Genomic DNA, 23,160 nt, shown 5'->3' on the forward strand with positions numbered 1-23,160 from the left:
ATATATAAAGCAGAAAGTGTTTGCGTGTTCGTCCGTCGTCTAAAAACTTTCGAACGGTAAACTCAGGGGTCACGAAATGTGTCCCAGCTCATTATATCTACCTAATCCAGACGAATGTGGCTATTTTCACAGAAACAAAATAAAAATAATTTTTTTTCATAAAATCAGAATCTAAATATCGGCGCAGCCGTGTAATAAAGCTAGTGAACCCTACTTTGAGGCTTATGACACTTTTGCTTGCTCATGACCAGTGGCGAAGACTTTGCACCCTAGGCAGTGGACCGCGATTTCTCCCATCGGGATATTTTTCTACCCCTACGAAACACATGTTTATCCTTAACTGGAAGGTAGCAGTGTTCCATGACCGTGTTACGAAACTTAATGGTGACCCACTGTACCAACACCGATTGCACTTCAAATCGGTGGTAATAATACATCGGGAAAAATCTGCTGAATGAATCGATGCCCCGTTAATGGCTGAAAAAGCGATTGCTCTGTAATTATGGCATTCAGTTTCATTTCTCGTTTGCTGGTTGCAGCCATTTCAGCGAGGTCTAGGCAGCGCGTGTACATACATTCGTAGTAGATTTCGTTAATCGATGGTTGGCCAGCCAATTGTGGTTGACGAGATTTCAATAGAAACGGCAGCTTACCGCCACAATTCCGGGAACCCTATCAGCATTAGAGTTACACTGCTCCTCTTTGCTCTCCGCTGACCAGCCTCGCGGGATTCGCTTGCTTCCATTTGCGGAAGATTAATGAAATGCTTAATATGTGACGCAGAAGAGGCACGATAAACTCGGGGAAATTTGAATGTCAGAACATTTGAGAGATTCTTTTAGAGATTCATATGGTAACACAGTGATTCCCAACCTGTGGGTCGCGAAGTGTTTTCTGGGAAATCGCTACAGCTTTTTTTTTAAATATTATTAAGATAGAATTATATTCTGAAATACCTATTTTTAATCTGTTTTCTTTATCTTAATAAATTTACTTTGCCTTATAAGGGGGGGGGGGGGCAGATTATTTGAATATACTAAACGGGGATCACGACCCAAAAAAAGTTGAGAAACACTGTGTTAAGGTAAATGTCCCAATACCTGGACACTAGTGTAAATAATACTGATTATTACATTTAATATTCGCTTTGTCCATAAAATAACTATTTTATTCAATTATTCAAATATTTAATAAAATATATTCATGTACATATTTTTTTTTTAGTAAACTTGTAACACTCATAATAAAAATAATTTTTCTTGAACTCTCCAGTTTACACGATTTTAGTATTGCTCTTATCTGATTTGCTAAACAGTTTCTACTTTTTCTTAAGCGAATATTATTAATAATGTTTAGTATATTGGTACAACTAATACATTTTTAGAAAACTGGTACCTTGTAGTATTATTTTTTGATTGCAAGATTAAAATTAAAGGTCTTACTAGGTTTTTATTCGCGTGTCTATTTACTGGTACAGTGAAATCCCGGAACGGCCTTAAACCTGACCATACATCGACTTGTATAACTGCAAAATTCTCAATCGCGTTTCCGCCGTACCTTAAATGTCCAGGTATTGCGACATTTACCTTAACACGTTCGCTACGGATGACGCTATTCGGTGGTTTCGCTTGTTTCAATATATATGTACTTATGCCGGACGATGACCAAGAAACGTTGAAAGAGCACGCATTACTGATTTTGAGAAATGTTCAGTGCGGGTGTTATTTATAGCCGTTTTTTATTTAATATATAGTATCGTGTTTTGTTATAAATAATAAATTAGATAGAGCACAATATTGGGTATTAACAACTTAATAATTAGATATAATCGGGGCACGTTTTATCGTCGTCCGCTCACGCTAGTGGAGATTCGCTCTGTTCTCTCCTGCTGCTCACCGCAGCGAACCGGTCCGAGAAACTACGAATCGGTCCGAGAGTACTTCGGGCCCCATCGGCGCAATTACGCGATCTTCGCCCGGCGCGACATATAAACGACTACTACGAAATATAATCATCGGCGTGTCTTGAATTGTACAAAAATAGTTGAAAAAATATATGCCGTCTATATTGAGGTATCCGCAGCGAATGTGTTAAGGGCCCAGACCGAAAAAGCTGGCCAGAGTTTGGATTCGTATAGGTGTACCGAACAGTAGCGAGGCCTGCAATTGCGCATGCGCAAATGGGGTATGGGGAAGTGGGTGGAGCTATCGGCTCATCCACTCCGCGATAGCAATTCAGTGGGAATAGTGGTGACTAGTTTCGGGGTTCAGTAGATGATCTAGTATCGAAACATTACACTTCCGTTCCTCTCTCGCTCCTAAACTCTTACATATCTTCTTATTGTTCGGTATGCTTGTAGCAAACTAATTGAGTGACGAGTAAAGAGTAGAGATTTATGTGTATAAAATCAAGGATTCCTTTTTCTCTCGTTTTCATTTCAGAATGAATTTTTTAAGTCCCTGTAAATTGATATCTGTGACTTGTTATACGTATGCGCGATATGAAAATACGAGTACGGATATATTAAACAACTTTTTGCTTACTTAGACACTGCTTTTCCCCCTCCCACGAAAATTTAGTTTCGACATGTATGTATATTAAATTAGGGATTTATTCGGTTTCGCAGTTGCAGTGTTGTGGCATCGAGGGTCCTAAAGATTGGGATCGCAACAATTACTTCAATTGTTCGTCGAGTGACATTGGTTCGAGGGAAGCCTGCGGCGTGCCTTTTAGCTGTTGTAAACGGAAACCAAACGTAATTTCTCAAGTTTCTTAAAACACATCCCTATATACGTATCTTCTATTTTGCTCTCTTTCATATTCAATTCCACCCGTTCGAAATAAATTGCATGCAAGTATTGCCTGTTCCTCCACATTGTACGAAGTTTCATTATATTTCAGTTTAACATTCGGAATGCACACTCAACTTGTCGATCTTTCCTGAAGTGTTTCTTTTGGTGATTCCAGGAAATCATTAAAAACAAGCAGTGTGGCTACGACGTTAGGAAACCTAGCTACGTAAGTAAATCTTTGTGAACTTCTTACTGCATTCGACAAGCTAGCGATAGCCCTTTACTTGTCGTGTTTGCAAAGCTCTTTTTAGAAGTCGTTTTCCAATTACCTATACGTCTATAATCATTTCCTTAAGGATTTCGAGAAATATTAATAATATTAATATATATATATTAATAATATTAATATAAATACTAATAGTATTAATATAAATATTAATAATATTAATATAAATACTAATAGTATTAATATAAATATTAATAATATTAATATAAATACTAATAGTATTAATATAAATATTAATAATATTAATATAAATACTAATAGTATTAATATAAATATTAATAATATTAATATAAATACTAATAGTATTAATATAAATATTAATAATATTAATATAAATACTAATAATATTAATATAAATATTATAATAATATAAATTAATATTATAATATTAATATAAATATTATAATAATATAAATTAATATAATAATATTGATATTATTAATATTATTAATATCAATATTAATATATACTTCATATTTTCTAAACATTTATTTCTCATTTCCTGTACATGTGCACACAATATTTTGATTCAACCTTTTTTTTTCATATTAAAAAGTGTGACTAAAAAAATATTTTTTTTGATATTGGAAAAAAATATTTAACCAATATTTTGTGCTACTAGGGTTTCCCCTTGTTTTGCGAAATTATTGCTAGATTCTCATCCGTTTCAAAGAAATATTTCAATTGCTATTACTTCGCCAATATCCTTTCTGTTACAATTTCACTTATTCATTTCTTCTGTTAACTGTTTCTACACTTCACCTACTAACACTCGTTGATAAGGCGCAGGACACGTTACACCCCTTCGCGTATCCAAAAGGCAAAATTCATTCGGCAAAAACGCAGGACGGAATGGTTCGTTAATTTCCGTAGTACCTTCTCCGTACACGTCGATCCTCTTTCGTTCGACCGTGATTAATGCATTTACTACTTGCGAACTGGCAATTCGCTGGGCTAATGTCTTAATACACCGTGAAGAGAACGTGTTTCCGGGCGAGCGAATAATTTGTCTCTGAAGGCGCACTCAATCGCGAGTTCAGATTCGAGATAGGAGTTACAGAGGGTAGTTTTGCACGAGCAATCTGATTACACGTCTACGGGTGGAAGTAAAAACGATCGAGGTCAGGACACTGTGAAACTTTGTTAAGGAGAAAATGACTGATAAGAGCGGACCTGGAATACAAAATCAAAGCCCACAGTCGGGAACTGTAAGAATATATTTTTGGCCAGCAAACAATTTTGTGGGCGTATGCACATCACCGCTTGAAAGTATTTAAACATTTATATTCACAGAATGGAAGAATTACAGCGAACTCGGGGACATTAAAATTGGGGAACAAAAATGTGGAAACATATTTTTTTTATCAAATTTAGATACCTGTGGGGAGTAAAAGACCTTCGAGCAACTAATGCAGCTCCTCTCAAACTCTATTTCCTCTTTCCGAGTGGACGATATGGGAACATAAAGAAATTCTTTTTTAACTCGAATTTTACGATAAAAAATTAACTTCGTGACATATCTTTTAATACAATTCCGCTGATCCAGATGAAAATCGTGATCGTAACTTTTTTATAAGCTGCACATCGCTGCCACTATAATATAATAACGAGTTTAAGAGCACGGAGCCTTATCGGAGAATCTGCCCGTGCTAATTACGTTTTCGCCGTGAAACCGTCACCGTCCAACGTCCCCTCTCATTATCATTTTTCTCCTGGAGTTTAGCACGAAATTGAAAAGAATCCCGAAAGCTGGTGGAATGAGAAACGTTTTAAGCACGACAGTAATTAATATACCGTTTACACGCGTAGAATGGCAGGAAGGGTAAAAGTAGTCATGCTCCCTTGCGCGATACTTTGACAAATTCTTTACCAGTTACTGAGAAACCATAGCAAAATAGACACGAAGAGAATATGCATCGAGCAATGCAGCGCAGTTGGATTCAATTTGCACATATAATTATAATTATTAAAATTTTTTTTAAAAAAACACCTGACAAGTGGTCCAAACACAGCGAGCCACTGGAAACTAATTGCGAACCTCGTAATTATAATTTCAATTAACCCAGAATCATATCTCGAGTGTTTTATGTTGCTGCTTCTTCGTGCTATCCAATATTTCCTTTCAATTTAACTCTCCCTTCGTTTGTTCGTTTCATTTGCCGGCGAGAGGTACCTTATTTACCTTCAAAAGAAAAATTGCACAATATGTACGTACCTATAGTGCGAAAAACATTTGATGCGAGAGGAGAACTTTCGAACGTGACGCAGTGGCGGGGCACACAGTGACCCTAAGTAGTAAAGTCAAGGTACCGATGTTTGTTCGCATTATCGGCACAGTGCAGACACGACAACGTAATTCCACATTTCCGAGGCGAAGGTCTCCGTCACCGTTTTCTTAAATCATGTCTGTTTATCCCCGGAAATGCAGACTGGAGAGAGGAGTATATTCGAGAGGGGTTGTCTAAGGGCAGGCGAGGAATGGCTAGAGTTGAATCTCGTACCTGTCGCTGGTACTGTTGTCAGTACTATGGTCCTGCAGGTAGATAGATTGAAACGTGCCGCGGAAAAGAAGGAAGGCTTTAAACTTTCTCCTTATACAATACACTGCTCTTTGTCACAGTTCATGGGGCTGCTTTGGCATCGATCGATATCAATCCTTATCCTGTGTCACGTATTCGTATTTGTGGCTAATTTTTAATCGACACACGAAAAGGACGAACTGCCAGATTTCTTGACAAATGTTTATTTGGCTAATTAGAAAAATTCTAACTGCAATATTGCTGGCGTACAAGATCGAGATGAATTATTGCATTGAGATTGGCCTGCAGTCACACTGTAGGAAGCTCCAGTTTCCGCGTAACTGTACAGGATATCTTAAAGTTAGCAGACAATCGGTAAAGAGATACGGAAATTCCTTCTGCAAAAAATTAATTGCAAAATGCTGGGGCGCCTGCAGGTTTTGGGGTACCAGAATAATATTCTGACTAAATAAATAATTTCCTAAGCACACGTGCAATATTATATGCTATGATTATTATTTAGGTATTATACAACTTTTACTTCGATCAAGTAAAATTTATTCCTCCAGAAATTTGGTTGGATTCTAATGGCAGTTTTGAGAAACTGCCTTCCTAATTTCCTTACCTTCAAAAGAAATTATCAAGATCGCCACGTGTAACTTCATTCCTTATTTTTGTGTTCTGATTAGTACTCAGTAGTAAGTACTCAGATATTGAAAATTCTCTACACGTGTAATATCAATTTTGGGGATTCACTTCTGGCCCTACTGTTAAAATATCAGACGATCAAGCTCGTGGCGGCACATACATATGTACATGCACTCACATACTGAAGACACGCATAGGTGTACGTTCACATGCATCATTAACAATAAATATACCAAGATGCTTATTATTTATTGACGCTTATTAAATATGATTTTACTGGTGTATGTTCCGAGTAATTTTAACAGTGCTTTTGACATCACGTAAGAACGATGGACTCATTTCATGCATTTGAATATATTTATTATGCAAACACGTAAACACTAAGACTTTTAACCATGCTGAGAAACATTATTTTCATTTCAAGTAATCATTTTAATTTTACTAATTAAAACTCAGTAATTCCTCAGTTGGTAAATCATCGTTTAAGAACGCTTACACAAGAGCTGTTAAACTTTTGTATTTTTCGACTACAGTTACACCAACAGTTGGGGGTATAGGAAGACGAATCGAAATGAAGCCACAATAACGCGTTTTTGCGTTTCTGGCTCAGATACGTATTTAGGTTTCTAAATTACAATCCTTCGATCCTTGGTCTCGCACCAATTTTGGCCCCTTGAAGTAACTTATACTAAACGATGCAACAGTAACAAATGCCAGGAAATAATTTTCAAGGCAGCCCTTATTACTTTCACTTCTCCATTAATATTTGTCGTTGAAGATTGCATTTAATATTTGAAAGGACATTAGTCTCTCGCGAGATTTAGAATAAAAATTTAGAAAATATAGAATAAGTAGTAGAGGAACGTGAAAGAAAAAAGAAGAAGGTATGTTACATTAAAGAACTGTATTGTTAATGGTAAAATATTTGTAAACAAGTCTATATGATTTTTTTTTGTGTGAGTGCGCATACCTGTGATGAACCGCCTAGATTTTAAATAGCGCGCCACGGAAGTCGTGCCCCTAATTTTTAATTACTTCTAATTGACTAGAGAAATCATATTGCTCCTGTGAATTAATTACAACTCGAGTGCTGCTACGACTAACTGAAACTAGTTAACTTTTGCAAGATTGAGTACTCTTGCTCTTTTTTCTACTTACGCTCTTTGAACGCTCCCAAAAATAATTATTTACGCTGCCTGGTGACTTCTAACTAATCAGCTGATTAATTAAAACCAAATAGCAAGTTGTGTAATGAATACATGCTGAGAAGTGACTAAAATATGAGAGGTCGTTGGATACAGTATTTATTCGCTAACAGCTCGGTTTCGTCTACACGTTAAGAGCTCGGCGCTCTTCCCACCACTTTTGGCTGACTCCTATCCTGCCGATCCCCTCGATAGACACGCTCTCGTCCCATCTCGCTCTCGCCTTCGGCAAGAAAGAAGCGAGAAACGATCACTGGGAAACGTGCCCCCTCTACGTTAAATGCTCACCGCCGGTTCGAAACCGCGAGCTCTTAGCGAATAAATGCTGTATTGCTTGGAAATGGTGGCACAGATTAATTAGTGTTATAAAAAGTAATTCATATTATAATCTATAACATTTTCCATATTTTTCCATATTTTTCAATGACTCTTTTAAATTAATAGTGTCTTCACTGGCTGAACATGTCTGAAATACCAATCACGAGCTGCAGAAGGGTTTATGAAAAGGTTCTTGCGTTGTCCTTGTTTCTATAATAAAAACTTTCTATAATTAACAATGTTATAAATATATTGACCTTTATAAGGCGCCAATCAATTATCTTCACTCGCAAGGAAAATATATAACGGAGAGTATAAAGTTCAGATAATGTAGCGAAACAATCGACCGATGTCAAACCAATGTAACCATGAACGTTAAGCCGCCAAGTATGCATCGCGCTGGCATAATGCAAAGTGTATGACGAGAAAGTTTCAACTTCTGACACTTATGCATTCTTTATTGTAATGGCGAATCCCAAGTGTGATGTCGCATGTAAACGTGACGTGGATGTGTACTCATTCATTAGGTGCATCGTCCTATTTATTTACTTCTCCCTTTAATTTGCTTCGAGCACATTATAAGGACGGGTACAGACTTGAGGCACGAACGCGAACGAGGCAAGCCGAGGCAGAATGAGCATGCAAGTGTTGCAAGTCTGTGAACTCCACGAAAGTTCAACACTTGCATGCTCATTCTGCCTCGGCTTGCCTCGTTCGCGTTCGTGCCTCAAGTCTGTACCCAGCCTAACGATTCGCAATTGCTTACGGTAAATTATCGTAGCTTAGCACCTTGAATGATTTTTTTTATTTTTATTTTTTTTTGTAATACAATATATATCAGAGAAAGACTATATTGTGTCGAATGATTTGCGTCGATCGCTTGAAAGAATTTTTTTTATAAATCTCACCGTGTTAAATTTTAAAGTCACTTTGACTATTTTAAGTGAAATCTGGGATGTTTTTATTTTGTGAGACTATGTGATATAAAAATACTATGTTCTGTGTAATTGTAAGTTGTGTCTTAAATATCTGAAAAGGTGTGAGGTTTCTAAATTATTATTTTGTAATATTCGATACAATTTATTACACAAAATATATTCTTATCTTTTTATATTATTAAAAGTGAAGGAGTTATTCGAGGTACTAATCTGTATTGAATCGCACTGTATATTTGCAAGTTGTATGCACAATATACGTAAGTAACGGTACTAGACGGATGACTACATACAAGTAAGTACTCAGGCAAGTTGGAAATGTTAGAAAAGCACCGGGAAGTACTAATGAATAACGCGTTTTATGTTCGTGGTTCGAACGAATTTCATTCGAATGGTAAGTACAGATTACAATGCAATAACTCAGTTCTGCAATTATACTAAATTAGCTCACTCTTTTATTGTTCAATAAATCGCGACGATATTTGGCTTGTATGCGCATTAATCATAATTTTGCGTTAGATCTTGATCATAAGTGAATGGGAGTATGCGTAATGTGAATTACTGTCACATTAAGATTTAAATTCTTCTGAAATACTAAAGTTGTGACTCGAGATCACTCAATCTTTTATTCACTAGGACTACAAATGAATTGACTCTTTATCTTACCACGATCTTATTCGATTCGCAATTGGTATACAAAAATGGAGCAAACGCGATTCACAGAGAGAATAGTCCTCGATGACCTAGTTCATTTTCCCTTAGAAGTTAAATGGAAACCGTATAAGAATAGACTTCAAGCTCGTGATATCGAATGGTTACGACAAAGATATCCTTAAAGATTTCAAACCAGAGAAAGTGTGCCCGTAATAAGTGACGGGAAATATCTTGAAACACGATTTTCTCGGCAACAATGCCTCGTGCGAAATAAATTAGGTACTCTCAAATCTCGACTTATTTTCGGCGTGCACTATGTCAATCTCCCAGGTCTTGGGACTAATTTCATAGGCGTTTCATTAGCACCACGGGCATTAACAAATCCTGCTATATTAAGTATTATGTAGTATACTACTATTACTTAAGAGTAGTAAGTACTAATATTACGTACTAATTTTAAGTACTAATATTAAGTACTAATATTAAGTACTAATATTACGTACTAATATTAAGTGCTAATATTAAGTGCTAATATTAAGTACTAATATTAAGTGCTAATATTAAGTACTAATATTAAGTACTAATATTAAGTACTAATATTAAGTACTAATATTAAGTACTAATATTAAGTACTAATATTAAGTACTAATATTAAGTACTAATATTAAGAACTAATATTAAGAACTAATATGAAGTACTAATATTAAGTAGTAATATTAAGTACTAATATGAAGTACTAATATTAAGTACTAATATTAAGAACTAATATTAAGTACCAATATTAAGTACCAATATTAAGTACTAATATTAAGTACTAATATTAAGTACTAATATTAAGTACTAATATTAAGTGCTAATATTAAGAACTAATATTAAGAACTAATATTAAGTACTAATATTAAGTACTAATATTAAGTACTAATATTAAGAACTAATATTAAGTACTAATATTAAGTACTAATATTAAGTACTATTATTATACTATCACTTAAGTAATATTAAGTACTATTATTCTACTGTTACTTAAGTAATATTAAGTACTATTACACTACTATTACTTAAGCAACATTAAGTACTTACTAAGGTCGTCTTTATAAAAATTGGCTTCGAACACGAAAATCCACAATTTCCCAGAAAAATAGAGTCAACTCACCGAAATTAAAACTTTTATATTCGAAGCCATTTTTCATAGAAATCATCAAGCAATGGTACTTAATATTCCAGAGTTGCTTTACACTTATCGGCCCTAATATTTCCAGCCCACTTTCGTGTCAAAGGCGACGGTCGAGATCGTGACCATTCTTTGTGAGACTTACGAAAGGCTCCACTGGGAGCGTTCTGTGAGCAGCATGAGCGAAACAACCCCATCTAGGCTTCATGGGAAGCGAGGGTGTCAAGAATCAGGATTAAACAAGGGATTTCCTCTGTCCGCTTCATAGAGATGTGGAAGGGTTCAGACTTCTCCCCTTCATCTGTCAAGAAAGGCCGAAGTCTAGTGGCACTTATCAGCTATTACTCGGTCAACAATTCTGTTTGAACTTTCACTGGCAATGGTTATCACCCAAATATTCGTGAGGCGCAAGTCTTCGAGTACTCGAGGAAGCTCGGTAGCAGGGGTTTGCACCCCTGTCCTCAAACACACACTTTCAGGGAATAATCACTCGTTAATTCAATATTTAAAATTTCAAACAATAGGACTCGTATTTCTTTCAAGTCCATTCTTTTTAGCTCCCAAGTGTAGTATAGGTAGGCAATAACTTAGGTAACTTGGGAAGATTCAATTCGGTACCACACCCAATGCATTATGTATATTCAAAATTTATTTCAACTTGGTCCTAAAAAATCCCTTAATACACTACACCGTTTCTTCATCTCTTCTTTCTTTTATACTTTTACCACGCAGTCTAAATTGCTCTATTTTAGGAGCCGCATGCATCAAAGGGGGTCGAAAACCCCCTTACCATTTTGCAAACTGAGCCTCCGTTTCCGAGATAGGAGCAATATAAAATTATGGGTCCGACTTCCGGTACACTCTGTCTTTTAAAGTAGCGAACCACTCTTACTCATATATTCAATGGAATGAAATTATTATCTAAAAGAACAATGCAATCGTGCACAGAGTGCGAAACGTGCGAGTTTAAGCAAACACGCTCTTTCACTTTCTTCTCTGGCGGCCACTTTGTGCCCTCATCGGCTCTAACGCTATCTCTGCCGAACTGTTCACTTCGGACTAACAAACTATGCTTGCGAAGCTCGAGAATGTCTCGGTAAGCGAAACTAGCCGATCGCCTTTGTTTTACAGAACTTTGAAGTTGCCAAAGTGATTTATGAAAAAGGTTGCATTCAAGCTGGGGAGGAATGGGTGGAACGAAATCTTCTTGCAATTGCCACTAGCGCGGTTGGTACGGCATTCGCACAGGTATAATCTGTTAATTTATACACGCCTATTCTGTTTCACCACGTGTTTATCTCGTGCAACCCTTATCTTGTAACTTGTAAGTTCCATAGTTTGTTATAATAGCACGTTGGAATGCTTTCGAATATGCGTTGCGTATATTAGGTCGGTGGAAATTGTTCGTTGGCTCATTAATATGTATTAGCTGTATGGACATGTCAATTTTTTGCTACACCTACTTGCAGACTGCAAGAAATATTTTGGGGCCTCAAGCAATTTCTCAGCGGTAAAAGAGCATAACATCTTTTCACCAAATAGTATTGCCAGTTTTGTGTGTTACGGCGTGAAATTCGAGTCAGTTTGTAAAGTTAAATTTCCCAGTTCCCATTTTTTCTTTTTTATTTTCCCTTGTTTCCATTCTTCCTTTTTTTCTGGGGCGCCTGTACGGCCCGGGACCCGCGTCTCTTGCACCCACTGTACTTTTACCAGGAAAGTGGCAAAGGGTCATAGATAGCCATGAAAAATACTTTGATTTAAAAAACGTGTAAGTAATATATCTTTGCTTTTAATAAAGATTTTGGTCCAATAAAGCGAACGAACTTTTGCACCGACCTGATAAAACGAATGTTTGTTACGTCTAAAAATATCGATCTGGATGTGATACTAATTAACGTTCTAATCAAACGTATGGTTAGTTTGATGCTTAACACTTTGAGTGGTATCGGCGTGGCGTCACGCCGAAGTATTTGCACCCCGTGCATGGTTTCTGCATATTTTCACGTTCATATCTTTTGGAGAGTATGAGAGTCGATGCTTGCTGGGTTGAGTGAAGGAGTTACACCACTTTAGAATGTAGAAAAAGTAGCTGCCTTTAATTTTTTTTTTTTTTAAGAGAGAGAGCGAGAGAGAGAGAGAGAGAGAGAATGATAAAGAAAATGAAAAATCTATAAACCCTGGGATCACGAAATGTGCTTCAGAAACTAAAAAAAATTGTTTTCTTTTAAAATCGGAATCTAAATTTCGGGCAGAGCAGAGTAGTAAAGCTACTTAGTTGTGTATAAAAGTGTCCGTAGTAATGCCAGTTTTTAATATATCGCAAAACCGCTACATATTTTTTCAAACTGTTGAATTGAAAAGCTCCTCTCAAATTTTCAAGCGAATCAAATGAATATTGTAGAAGTTATGCTGCGCACCGATTGCCGAAATCGTCATTTTGCGAACAACACGTTTAAAATCATTTTGGGGCTCTAAACTACATTTAAAGGGGAAAACATTTTTTTTCCATTTTCAAAGCGGTGTAACCTCTTGAACAGAACCTTCTCGGCAGTAGCGATCCCACGGAAAGTGCTGATTTGAAAGGAAATTCTCCAGAAGCATCCTCCACTCAAAGTGTTAATATGTAATTCCTAGTATGCGAGTGCATTTTGTTTTACCGCAGATTTAACCCTCGGAAGGACGCCGCCACTGGCGACCAAGTAGCAGGCCGTGACTGGGTCAGTTTAGACCCATGCACACCATTCTTTCTTTTTTTTATCGCTCTGGAACGTAATCATCTTCTTACAGCAAGTGATACGTCAAACTCTAGATATCGTTTCAAAAAAAAAAAAAAAACTGTGTTTCCGATAGGAGCGATCGATTGTTCGTTACGAACAATCGCCGACAAGTTATCCAATACGAGCTGTGGAGTTCGGCGAGGCTCTTGAGAGCTTGGGTCAGAATAGACCCAGCCACGGTTGTCCGAGGGTTAACTCTAGTTTCGCTTCTAACTCGATACAATAGAACAAAAGGTAACTAGTGTATCCTGGCGAAATTACACCCTCGATTATTAAAATCGACCCGTGTCGTTTTGGACACTTTTTATGTACCATGCTTGGTAAATAGACGTTGCATGCAGTTAACCAATCGTTAGTTAAATAAGTTAATTTGTGCGGGCGGACTGATAACGATGTCACGTTCGTGATTTTTCCAGACCCGGTCATTCCTATCGTTTTACAGATTACGAGACGTATCAGTCCAATTTCGAGGCACGGATTAACCCCAGGTTTCAATCCGGTCGAGCTGCTTCGATACTCAGCTGAACGATTCTCTTCTCGTTTTCAGATTCTGGGAATCTGCTTCGCCCAAAACCTCCGAGCGGATATATTCGCGCAAAAGGCAAAGTGGCATTGACAATCCAGAGCCCCCACGGCAGTCTAGCATCTCGTATTTATAGATGCTAATCTATCACGTTGACCCAGCTGGAAATCGTCAGAGGTATCGTGAAAAAGGGTAGAGGCCTCCGGCGATTGAGTCGACACAATTCCGCGTGACAAGTGCAGGATCGGAGCTGTCCGAGGAAACTTAGCGAAATACAAATGTCGCCAAATTTTCTGTCCCTCCACTGTGTCAGCAACTTCGAAAAGATCGCGCTTTTTCACGAGCATCGTACACGAAAGCTCTCGACTCCCAGCTCTCCGTTGCCCAATCAATTGGTACGTCATTCAAATGATAATAGAATATTACCGTTGCTCAACGTACCCCGACAGTTTGCTGCCGGAAAGTAAATAAGAGAACGTGGAGACCATAATGGCGATGTAAGTGAAAGTTTCCTTTCGTCGATCAATTTTCATTTGTTACGTATAAGTTAATCTGGATAGAAAGAAAATCTGAGTAGGTACTTTAAAGGTATATCTCTTCAGACTTCTAGTTTAGAGGCTGGCAACGACTGATGGTGAAGGACTACAAATGTAAAATGATGGTTACTTTAAAAAGGCACCCTTCGCACTGTAGTTTTGTTTCTTTCGACGCAAATCATTGCTAGCCTCAGCACACGAGGAATTTAGTACAACGAATTAACACAGTGCTGTCCACGTTTGAAGTTCCTTTATGCCATGTTATAGGTGAAGCAGACATAGCAAATCCTTGATGCACACTTAAGTGGCATGCAAATAGAGAAGTGCAAACCACCAAATGTGTTTTTGCTACTCCCTATAAGGCCCCACAGGGCCAAGACGCCTATCCACCTTGGTGTGTCTCAGACATTAATGTAAAATATCCAAAAGCTATGCTGAATCTACCCTTGAATTATTAAAATGGACCTTGCGCACCTGGTACTAAAGAAATGTACCGTTTTCAGTTCCTACTGTTGCCACTACTTCATTACACCCATGCCACCTATAACTACAATAATATTGGGAATGGAAAAGCCCAAAGATTTGAAACTTAGACTGGGCAGCACTGTGTTAAAACTATCTAACGTTTCAAGTCGCTCACGAGACATGCCAAAATAGAAGGAGTCTATTATAATTTTCATTTAAATTCTACGTTTAACTTCACCTCGAAATGGCACCCTGCCTTCCCCTCATTCCCTTCATTATCGTACAATCATACACTACCTCTTTCAAGAATGATAAACAATTCAGAAGAGAAGAAGACACATGCACTCTTTCCAACAACGAAACATCAAGAAACTTTCAACTTATCAAGCCCGTAAAGTATTTTCCACGGCGAATATCAAGAGGACTCGTGACCGTTCAGTGGAGTTGACATAGTTCGTGTATGTAGAATGAGAAAGTCGATCGGCTCAAAGGCACGCAGATCAAGGAGAAGAGACAAAAACGCCGCAATAACGGCTGTCCAGCTTATGGGGATCAGTGTGTCGAGACATTAAAGTCAATTGACGTGATGTCGTGGGGGCGCGGTGGGCAGGACTGGCTCCACCGCACAGCGAACTCTCGTGATGCCGTCACAAGAGTGGAAGCTACGTAACACATAAGTACACAATCACTTTCCGTTGCCCCAATTGGTTGTTAAAACGGTTTGCCGCGGCCGTTCCAAGCATATTGATCCTCCGTTGCTCGTCGCCATGCCATGTTCCCTTCATCGACAGGCCAGGTGTCTGCCGTGACGTGTCTACTGTTGTCACACAACCGGGGAGCGGATAAGCACAGTGGCTAGCTACCGCGAGTTCGAGAGCCAGCGGATTCTTCGACAGTGTTAACGATAGGGCACGTTAACAACTGATTTTAAGCAAGGGCTCGTTTTCTAATGAATTATTGTGCGAATGCCGATGTACGTTGAGGCACACATGGCGATTAGGGATGCTGTACTGCATTGCTCTTCTGGATACTGTCGATCTCTTCAGCATTTACGGTTTTAGGTGCCTGTGAGCTGAGATTATTTATGGAAATTAGTGTTTCATGTATTCGCGGTTTTAATTACTGCGGTGAACCTGGGGGTGGACTTACATAGGAAAATCCCGAACCCGGAAATTAAAAAAAATTTGGAAACCTTGTGAATGTGTAGGGAATTTCCTCGTGATTACAACGCAATTTTTGTTTGCTGCCCAAATTCACTCTAAGCGGGTGTAATTTTATTAACCCCTGAAAATCCGGTTATTTTCCGACTTCGTGTTGTAACTCGTGAACTGTAAAGCCATTTATTTTTACCAAATAATAGATCTAATTAAAAGAAGTAACATTTGTCTTGAAACTCTTTTATATCTATTACAGTTCGCGAGTTATAACACAAAATCGGGAAATAGCCGAATTTTCAAGGGTTAATTTCACCCGCTTCGAGTTAATTTGGGTAGCAAACAAAATTTTTGTTGTAATCAGGAGGAAATTCCCTAGATATTCACACAGTTTCAGAAATTTTTGAATTTTCGGGTTCGGGATCTTCTCTTGATAGTAGGGGATGTTCTATATCAGGGGTGTCGAACTAGCGGCTCGCGAGCCGCAGTGGCTCCTTCTCCGCTTCGCCTGGCCCGTAGGGCCGTAGGAGAACGGCCCCCTCCACACCTACTTCACTCTGATGAATTTCTCCTCCGGGTGCCGCATCTCCCTGCCGGGTCTCGTGCAACGCCTGGAGAAAAATAAGTGGGGGAACCGGCTGACCCAGGGCCCGACTCGTGCGGCTCTCGGAGTGGGGATGTTCGACACTCCTGTTCTATATGTACGGATATTAGAAATTCTTTGCAAGAAGTCAGACTCCTGTATTACTTTTTTATTTAAAATTAAGGAGAAAATGGAGATTTTTGTTATTGGAAGAAGCATTGAATTAAATACGAGAGAATGTAACGAATGTTTTAACTCCGTCTTTCGAGTGCAGCGTTTTAGTAATGAGTCTATCAAGCTAGGGAATAAGTATGAAAAGGAGGTCCAGATATTTGGGGGTATCTTCTAAGTTGATCCTTCGTCCAGTCGGATAGTAATTATTCAAAAGGGGTTGGTTTATTGTATCTACTTAGTTTCGACTATTTTTATAAAAGAAATTCGTCTCGACCTTTTACTCTACCGAGGACACATCGATATGATCTGTGGAGCAGTGTGAATGTACTAGCTCGCTAAGTGTGCTTCTTGGAGAACATTAAATTCATTATGTTCTGCACTTACAAGGGAACGTATCGAACGCGCACGCGCCGATTTTGACGAGACTGCAGGTTTTCAGAATAGTGAAAAATATTTGACTCGTGTTTTTTATTATCCGCAATCCTCCATGTCGAGGGGGGTGAAAAGAGCCCCTAAATTCGGGGGTCGAAAACGTATTTTCTGAAATTTTCTAAAAACTCAGCACGATTCGTCTTTAAAAAAAAACTTAGACTTAAACAAATTTTGTTCTGTGCCTAATAGTTTTCGAAATATTTCAGAAAATGTGTTTTCGACCCCCAACTTTAGGGACTGTTTTCACCCCTTCAATATAAACGATTGCCGATAACAAAAAATACGTGGCAAATATTTTTCGCTATTCTGCAAATCTGCAGTCTCATCCAAATCGGCGGGTGCGGGTTCGTTATGTTAGCTTATTAGAAAAATAAACTCACATTTGCTAATAACTATGAAAATATGTATCCATAGACGTACCAAACGGAGATATATTTTTGAATTTCTGTTTCCTACGAGAACGAACGACGAAATAAAACGCATGTATAAACTTTCTTGTGTATAACCAGTAGCCTAAGGTAACACTGAAGCAATAGCTATAATTAAGAATAGTAGAACCAATTTCAAATATTGACTTCAATGTTTCTAGCTAGGGAACGTCCATTTTATTTTTCTCAGTCACGATGAATATATGTTATCCTAAGTATTCGAATGCACTGGTAATACAAAAAGCGATGAGAACACTGTTTCGTTTGTATTTATAACGAATTATTTTAAACAGAAAGGTATCGCAAATTGCAATACTCCGAGAAGCAATTTAACCAAATTAGGCAATCATTAACAGGTTTTAATTAGCACATTCAATAAATAAATGACATGCTCCTATTTCGAGCGAAATATATTTATAAAAACTACTGCTAAAAATAAGGAAGAAAATGGACAGTGTGAGAATGACAATCATACCGACATCTGAAACGATAATTTATATTACGTTCTGTGTTATATAATAGTATCATCCCGTTGCGGTAGTTTGAGCGTCAACAGCGTGCATTTTTGGTTCAGTAAATTGAAATGCCCATCGCGATGGGTATTTCGCGCGCGCGTTCCAATTAGAAGTAATTTCACTCGCGAAATGTAGTGATTCTAGTCCGTCCGTTTGGTACATCAATTTCGGATATAAATTTAACACTTCGCTGTCTTAGTCGATGGGATTTCTTTCGAGGAATTTGTTTGTTAACCAGTCCTCAGCAATGAGAAAGTGAGAGGCAAGGATATAAATAAAAAGAAGAAGAAAAAAAAGGGTGAATAAATATTTTCGCGTTTAATCACACCTTGTTTGTAACTCTATATCTATCTACTAAGCAAGAGAAAAAGAAACGTTCCAAGTTCGAACCTCGTTGGCGTATTTAACTTGTCTGAACATTACCGAAGAAACAACTACGTGAAAGTATCGAGTTCAAACTAGTGATAGGGCATAAAGGTAACAGAGCGCGGCTGGATCGCGAGTACGCAAAGTGTTTTCAGTTTCGACGAGAATGTTGTCTTGTAAAACAGAACTCCATAGGATACGTATGATCCTTATTTTCTCAATGTTTCCTGATGAAATAGTTTTTATATGAACGTATAAATATATATGTATATCGCCTGGCGCCGAGCCGCCGCGGAAGAAGCAAGTATTATAGGCGCGTCGAGCAGTAGTGCGCATGCCCGAGCAGAAGATGGAAAAGTGGGGATGTAGCGATGACTAGTTTCGAGGTTTGGTAGACGATCTAGTGTCGAAGCATTGCTGGTGAGCGGCTGGCAGCTAACGGTCTCTTTGCGGCTTCAAAAGCTTCTTTGTTTTAAATACCCTCGTGTTAATTTGCCCCCCCACCCCCCCCCCAAAAAAATGGCACCATTGCTCGGCATACCTATGTACGGTATTGTCCACTCTAATTCGGGTATGCATGCGAAAGCTTGAATATTTTATACTATTAACTCTTGTGTTTCGATGCACTGTATGCAAAAGGTTTCTAGGAAATTCTCGACGAGGCTCGCTGCCTTTTACTAGATAGATCAATCGAAGGAATGTGTTTAATCAGACGACAATTAAATGAAGATGGTTGTCGTTGCTCACTGGTAGAACATTCGTCCTTGAATATTGATCACTTCGATTATCTTATCTACTGCGAAGGAGTTTCCACTACAATACCATGGTGTTTATGCGTGATATTAATTAATCATAAATCTTTCGGGAGAATTAAGTTGAACGCAATTAATTAACATAACGATTATAGTTTCTCACTCATTATAAGTGTAACAGAATTGGATTTAGCAGACACCTTTGAAAACCTGAAAACGAAAGAAACCTTGGAAGCATGTAATACCCAGTGGCGGATTTCAGAAAAAAGGCCCAGGTGACAAACGTTCTGAGGGGCCCATTTTTTCGGAAAAATGAGGGGGTAATTTACTACAAACGGGCGGAGGTGTAACGGTGCGAAAAATAAAGTGGTGTTTGGATACCTGTACCTAATCATAATTTTTTTGGAAATGGGCCTCTGGAGGGGCATCTGGGCAGGACCCCGACGGCAACTGTTCATCAGCCGCCATGTTAAATCCGCCACTGGTAATACCTACTCATTTTTCCACGCGTTTACACTTACCTTCGTTTTAGGTATCTTCTCCTGATTATAATGTCATTTGATGATCACATGCATAAGTTCATGCCTCGACACTGCCATTTTTCTGAATTCCTTACCATGAAAACCGTGCTAAAGGAACTAATTATATTTTTAGAACTCTGCTAAGTCCAATTAACTAAAACTTTATATCGTTCGATTAACTTATTCCGCTAACCTGATCCGATAGTCTCGACAAACTTGCAGTTTGAAAAGGAGTATACGGATCACGTAACAAGTATATCTATATTTATATCTCAAACGCATAGTATTACATGTATACCAAGTAACCAGTGAGATCTTCAACGCGCATGCGCAACGAGGGTAGTGGTGGATTGAAGGGAAAAAAGGCCCAGGCGGCCCTGGGCCTCCCTGTACACATAACAGAATCACAAATAAATTTACACGCGTGTGGTATGAAAATTGTGGGAAACAAAATGCGTATAGCGTTTGGATACAGTTTTAATTTTCTTTTTGAAGATGGGGCCTTGTGGGGGCCTTATGGGCAGGGGCCCAGGCGGCAACTGCTCACCGGCCGCCCGTTAAATCCACCACTAAACTACTTAGGGACCTCGCTATTGCACGGTGCACCTGCAATACCTTACATTTAAAAGTTAATTCGATCGATGTACGTATCTGTCCAAGGCCCTGTGTCGCACCCTTAATTTCTTACATTCCCTCATGCTCGAGCATGGTGTACGTTGACCATGGCGTTATGTTTCCTTCGAACGGAGTGTTGGAATTTTAGAAAAGTGGAATCGATTCACTCGCTAGATTTTAAACTATGCATACAAAGTGTGCCGGCAAGACGGAACCAGGTTTCTCGCGCAGGCATGTATTATCCGTAATAAAAAATCTTTCATGGAATCGATTGTGGATATTTGATTCGGACCATAACGTACAATCGGAAGCAGGCGTTCGAATAGAATAAATTGAATTTTTATAACTAACTATTACCACGTTCACGTTGTAAGTACGCCTGTGTCTGCCGAGCTGTGTCGTATAAATGAATATGTTCTTCATTTCAGTGAAATGAATGTACTCCCAACTTGATATACTATCAGAATACATAAATGTTACGACGCACGAGTGATTACTAGATTTGTACTAACAAGTATAAGGCGTACACGAAGCTCGCGTGCGAATCAAGCACAATATTTTCAATGGAACTTTAATGTAAAAGCGGAAGTATGCTGTGTACTTCGTACGTTAGCCCCTAGTGGAATTGGAAATTCACGCGATACGATAGTTTGATATATTTTGCTGCTTAAGGATTAGTTGTCAAGTTCTTGAACATGGTACAGTAAAATCTACATCGTGCTTCCGAACATCCGTTGCCCCAGTGCTCTGCTATTCGAGCATTTTGTCTATTATCCAAAAAGATAATTGGTTTCCAAACAGGGAATCCTTGATATTTTTTAAGGTGGCCCGTTATTGTGTATTTCCACTTCTGATACTAATATTTACGATATCTTTATTAACGCTCGCAATGGCCAGTCAACAATGATCGTTCTATTTGCAGAGACTTTTCTTACACGATTTCGGATGATGATGGTTTTACTGTATTATTTAACACAGAATTTTACGATAAAACTATACTCATGTGATTAATGGTTGCCAATGACGTACAACATGCCGTTTTCGTACGCTTTACAATTATTTTACCATTAAATTTCGTTGTAATAAAGAAGACATCGTTTATAAGTTTCTTCTTCATTGGTTGTGATTTTATTTCTCAGAAATTCGTTGCATCTTCTTTCAGTTCGTCAACACTTTTGGTTCTCAGGTATGTTTTAATATTTCCTCCCCCATTGTATACTAAATTGTTTTTCTCAGAATTTTCAATGCTTAAAAACGCATTAAAGTATAGAAGAAAATCAGCGTTTCTAACTCGTACATATAACGCATAGTTTCTTGCAACTGTGTAATTCCTCTGTCGATAGAAATTGATGTACAAAACATTACAATTGTTCGTTACTAGTAAATTTTTCTTTTCGTATTTTCGTAAGTCTCAATCACCCCTTTGTGGGGAAAGCACCCTTTTCAAGGTCATGTAAATATCCTGCATGTACATACTTGTAAAGAAACGGCCAAGATAGTCCAGTTGAGACTACTTGTCCAATACAAATGAACTGAACAAAGCGACTACTGTGTATAATAATGATGCGTTGCCGGATGATCAGCGACGATTAGGATGTGTATGTGAAAAATGAGAGCCGATTTATTGTAATCGGTGCAACTACTATTACACCTGTATTAGTATCGATGTCGGACGAAACAAATAAATTTTCGTGCCAAAAGGATCGTTTAAAAAATCGGTTTCGAATTTCTGTGTTTCATTATGGATTTATGTAGAAATGTGGCTTTTTGCGACGCGACTCGATCGTGGTGCCGTTCTAAACATGATTGCCTCTTCCTTTAAAAAAAAAAAGAAGAAATTTGTAACATCTATCATGTTTTAGTAAACGTAATAAAAGATAAAATGTTCCCAGTACAGACTTAACTGCCCTTATAAATCCATAACAGCTAAGTACTTTAACTCTAGTTATCTTAATTAGAAAGATCGATAATAGCAATAATCTTTTGTCAAGAAATTAATTGTTAAGTATACAAATATTATATCGCATCTCGCGCCATAGAAGATTTTATTAAAAAATATTTATAAAAAGCAGAATGATATTTTATATCTACATAGAGGCAAAATGGTTAATGGATTTTCTTGATTCTAAGGGTGTTTCATTGTGTGATGCACATATTCTGTTGTAACTAATGCATGATTGTATGTATGAGCAGAGCAGAAGAACTGAAAAAAAAAATGTTAACGTTATAGCTGTCCATGATTATTTAATAATCATTAGATATTTTATCATCAAACTATTTTAGTAAAGGAGCACATAATATATCGTGACGTGTCATTACCCCATTCCTTGTGTTTCTCTTATAATTGACTGTTTTCTGAAACTATTATACGACTGTACACTTGTGTGATATGAGTAAGTAGCACATATTCCTAAGTGTAATCATTATTGTGATTGAAATGTAAATACGACTATATACTTTTCCCGAAATAGCTAAGAGATTACTGTAATGTTTTTATGAAAAAATTAATATTTATACTCATCTGCACATGATGAATAAATAAGAATTACAATAATTCCAATTTTCGCAATTCTACAGATAGTTTTTTTTTGCACTTTTGCAAACTGTGTTCTAATATTTTTGTTTTACTTATTCTTAGATGACTTACAATTAATTCCTCTTCGGCTCTTCCCCGTTTATATCCGAACAGTTGACTTCGACTAGCACGCATAGATCGAAAATTATGACATTTTGCCATTATCTGAAGAGTCCTTGTAGAAAACACTGTAAGTGCTAACATTACAAATTTTGT

At 37.7% G+C, this 23,160-nt stretch overlaps 1 protein-coding gene across 5 annotated transcripts in view; it reads left to right on the plus strand.

Annotated features, from left to right (window-relative positions):
- Tsp26a (Tetraspanin 26A) overlaps nt 1-22,923 on the plus strand; it is a 76,145-nt gene extending 53,222 nt beyond the window's left edge. For 2 of the 5 annotated variants that reach the window (XM_076810047.1, XM_076810073.1), the window contains 4 exons: nt 2,627-2,755; nt 2,968-3,018; nt 11,660-11,776; nt 13,853-22,923. In XM_076810047.1, coding sequence (XP_076666162.1) covers nt 2,627-2,755; nt 2,968-3,018; nt 11,660-11,776; nt 13,853-13,921 — 366 coding nt within the window. In that variant the 3' untranslated portion in view covers nt 13,922-22,923. Of the gene's footprint in view, nt 1-2,626; nt 2,756-2,967; nt 3,019-5,506; nt 5,618-11,659; nt 11,777-13,852 lie in introns of all 5 variants that reach the window. The other 3 variants (XM_076810039.1, XM_076810057.1, XM_076810065.1) reach the window with 3 other exon arrangements.
- The last annotated feature ends 237 nt before the right edge of the window (nt 22,924-23,160 follow it).

This window comes from Andrena cerasifolii, chromosome 1, assembly GCF_050908995.1.
Source record: "Andrena cerasifolii isolate SP2316 chromosome 1, iyAndCera1_principal, whole genome shotgun sequence".
NCBI lineage: Eukaryota > Metazoa > Arthropoda > Insecta > Hymenoptera > Andrenidae > Andrena > Andrena cerasifolii.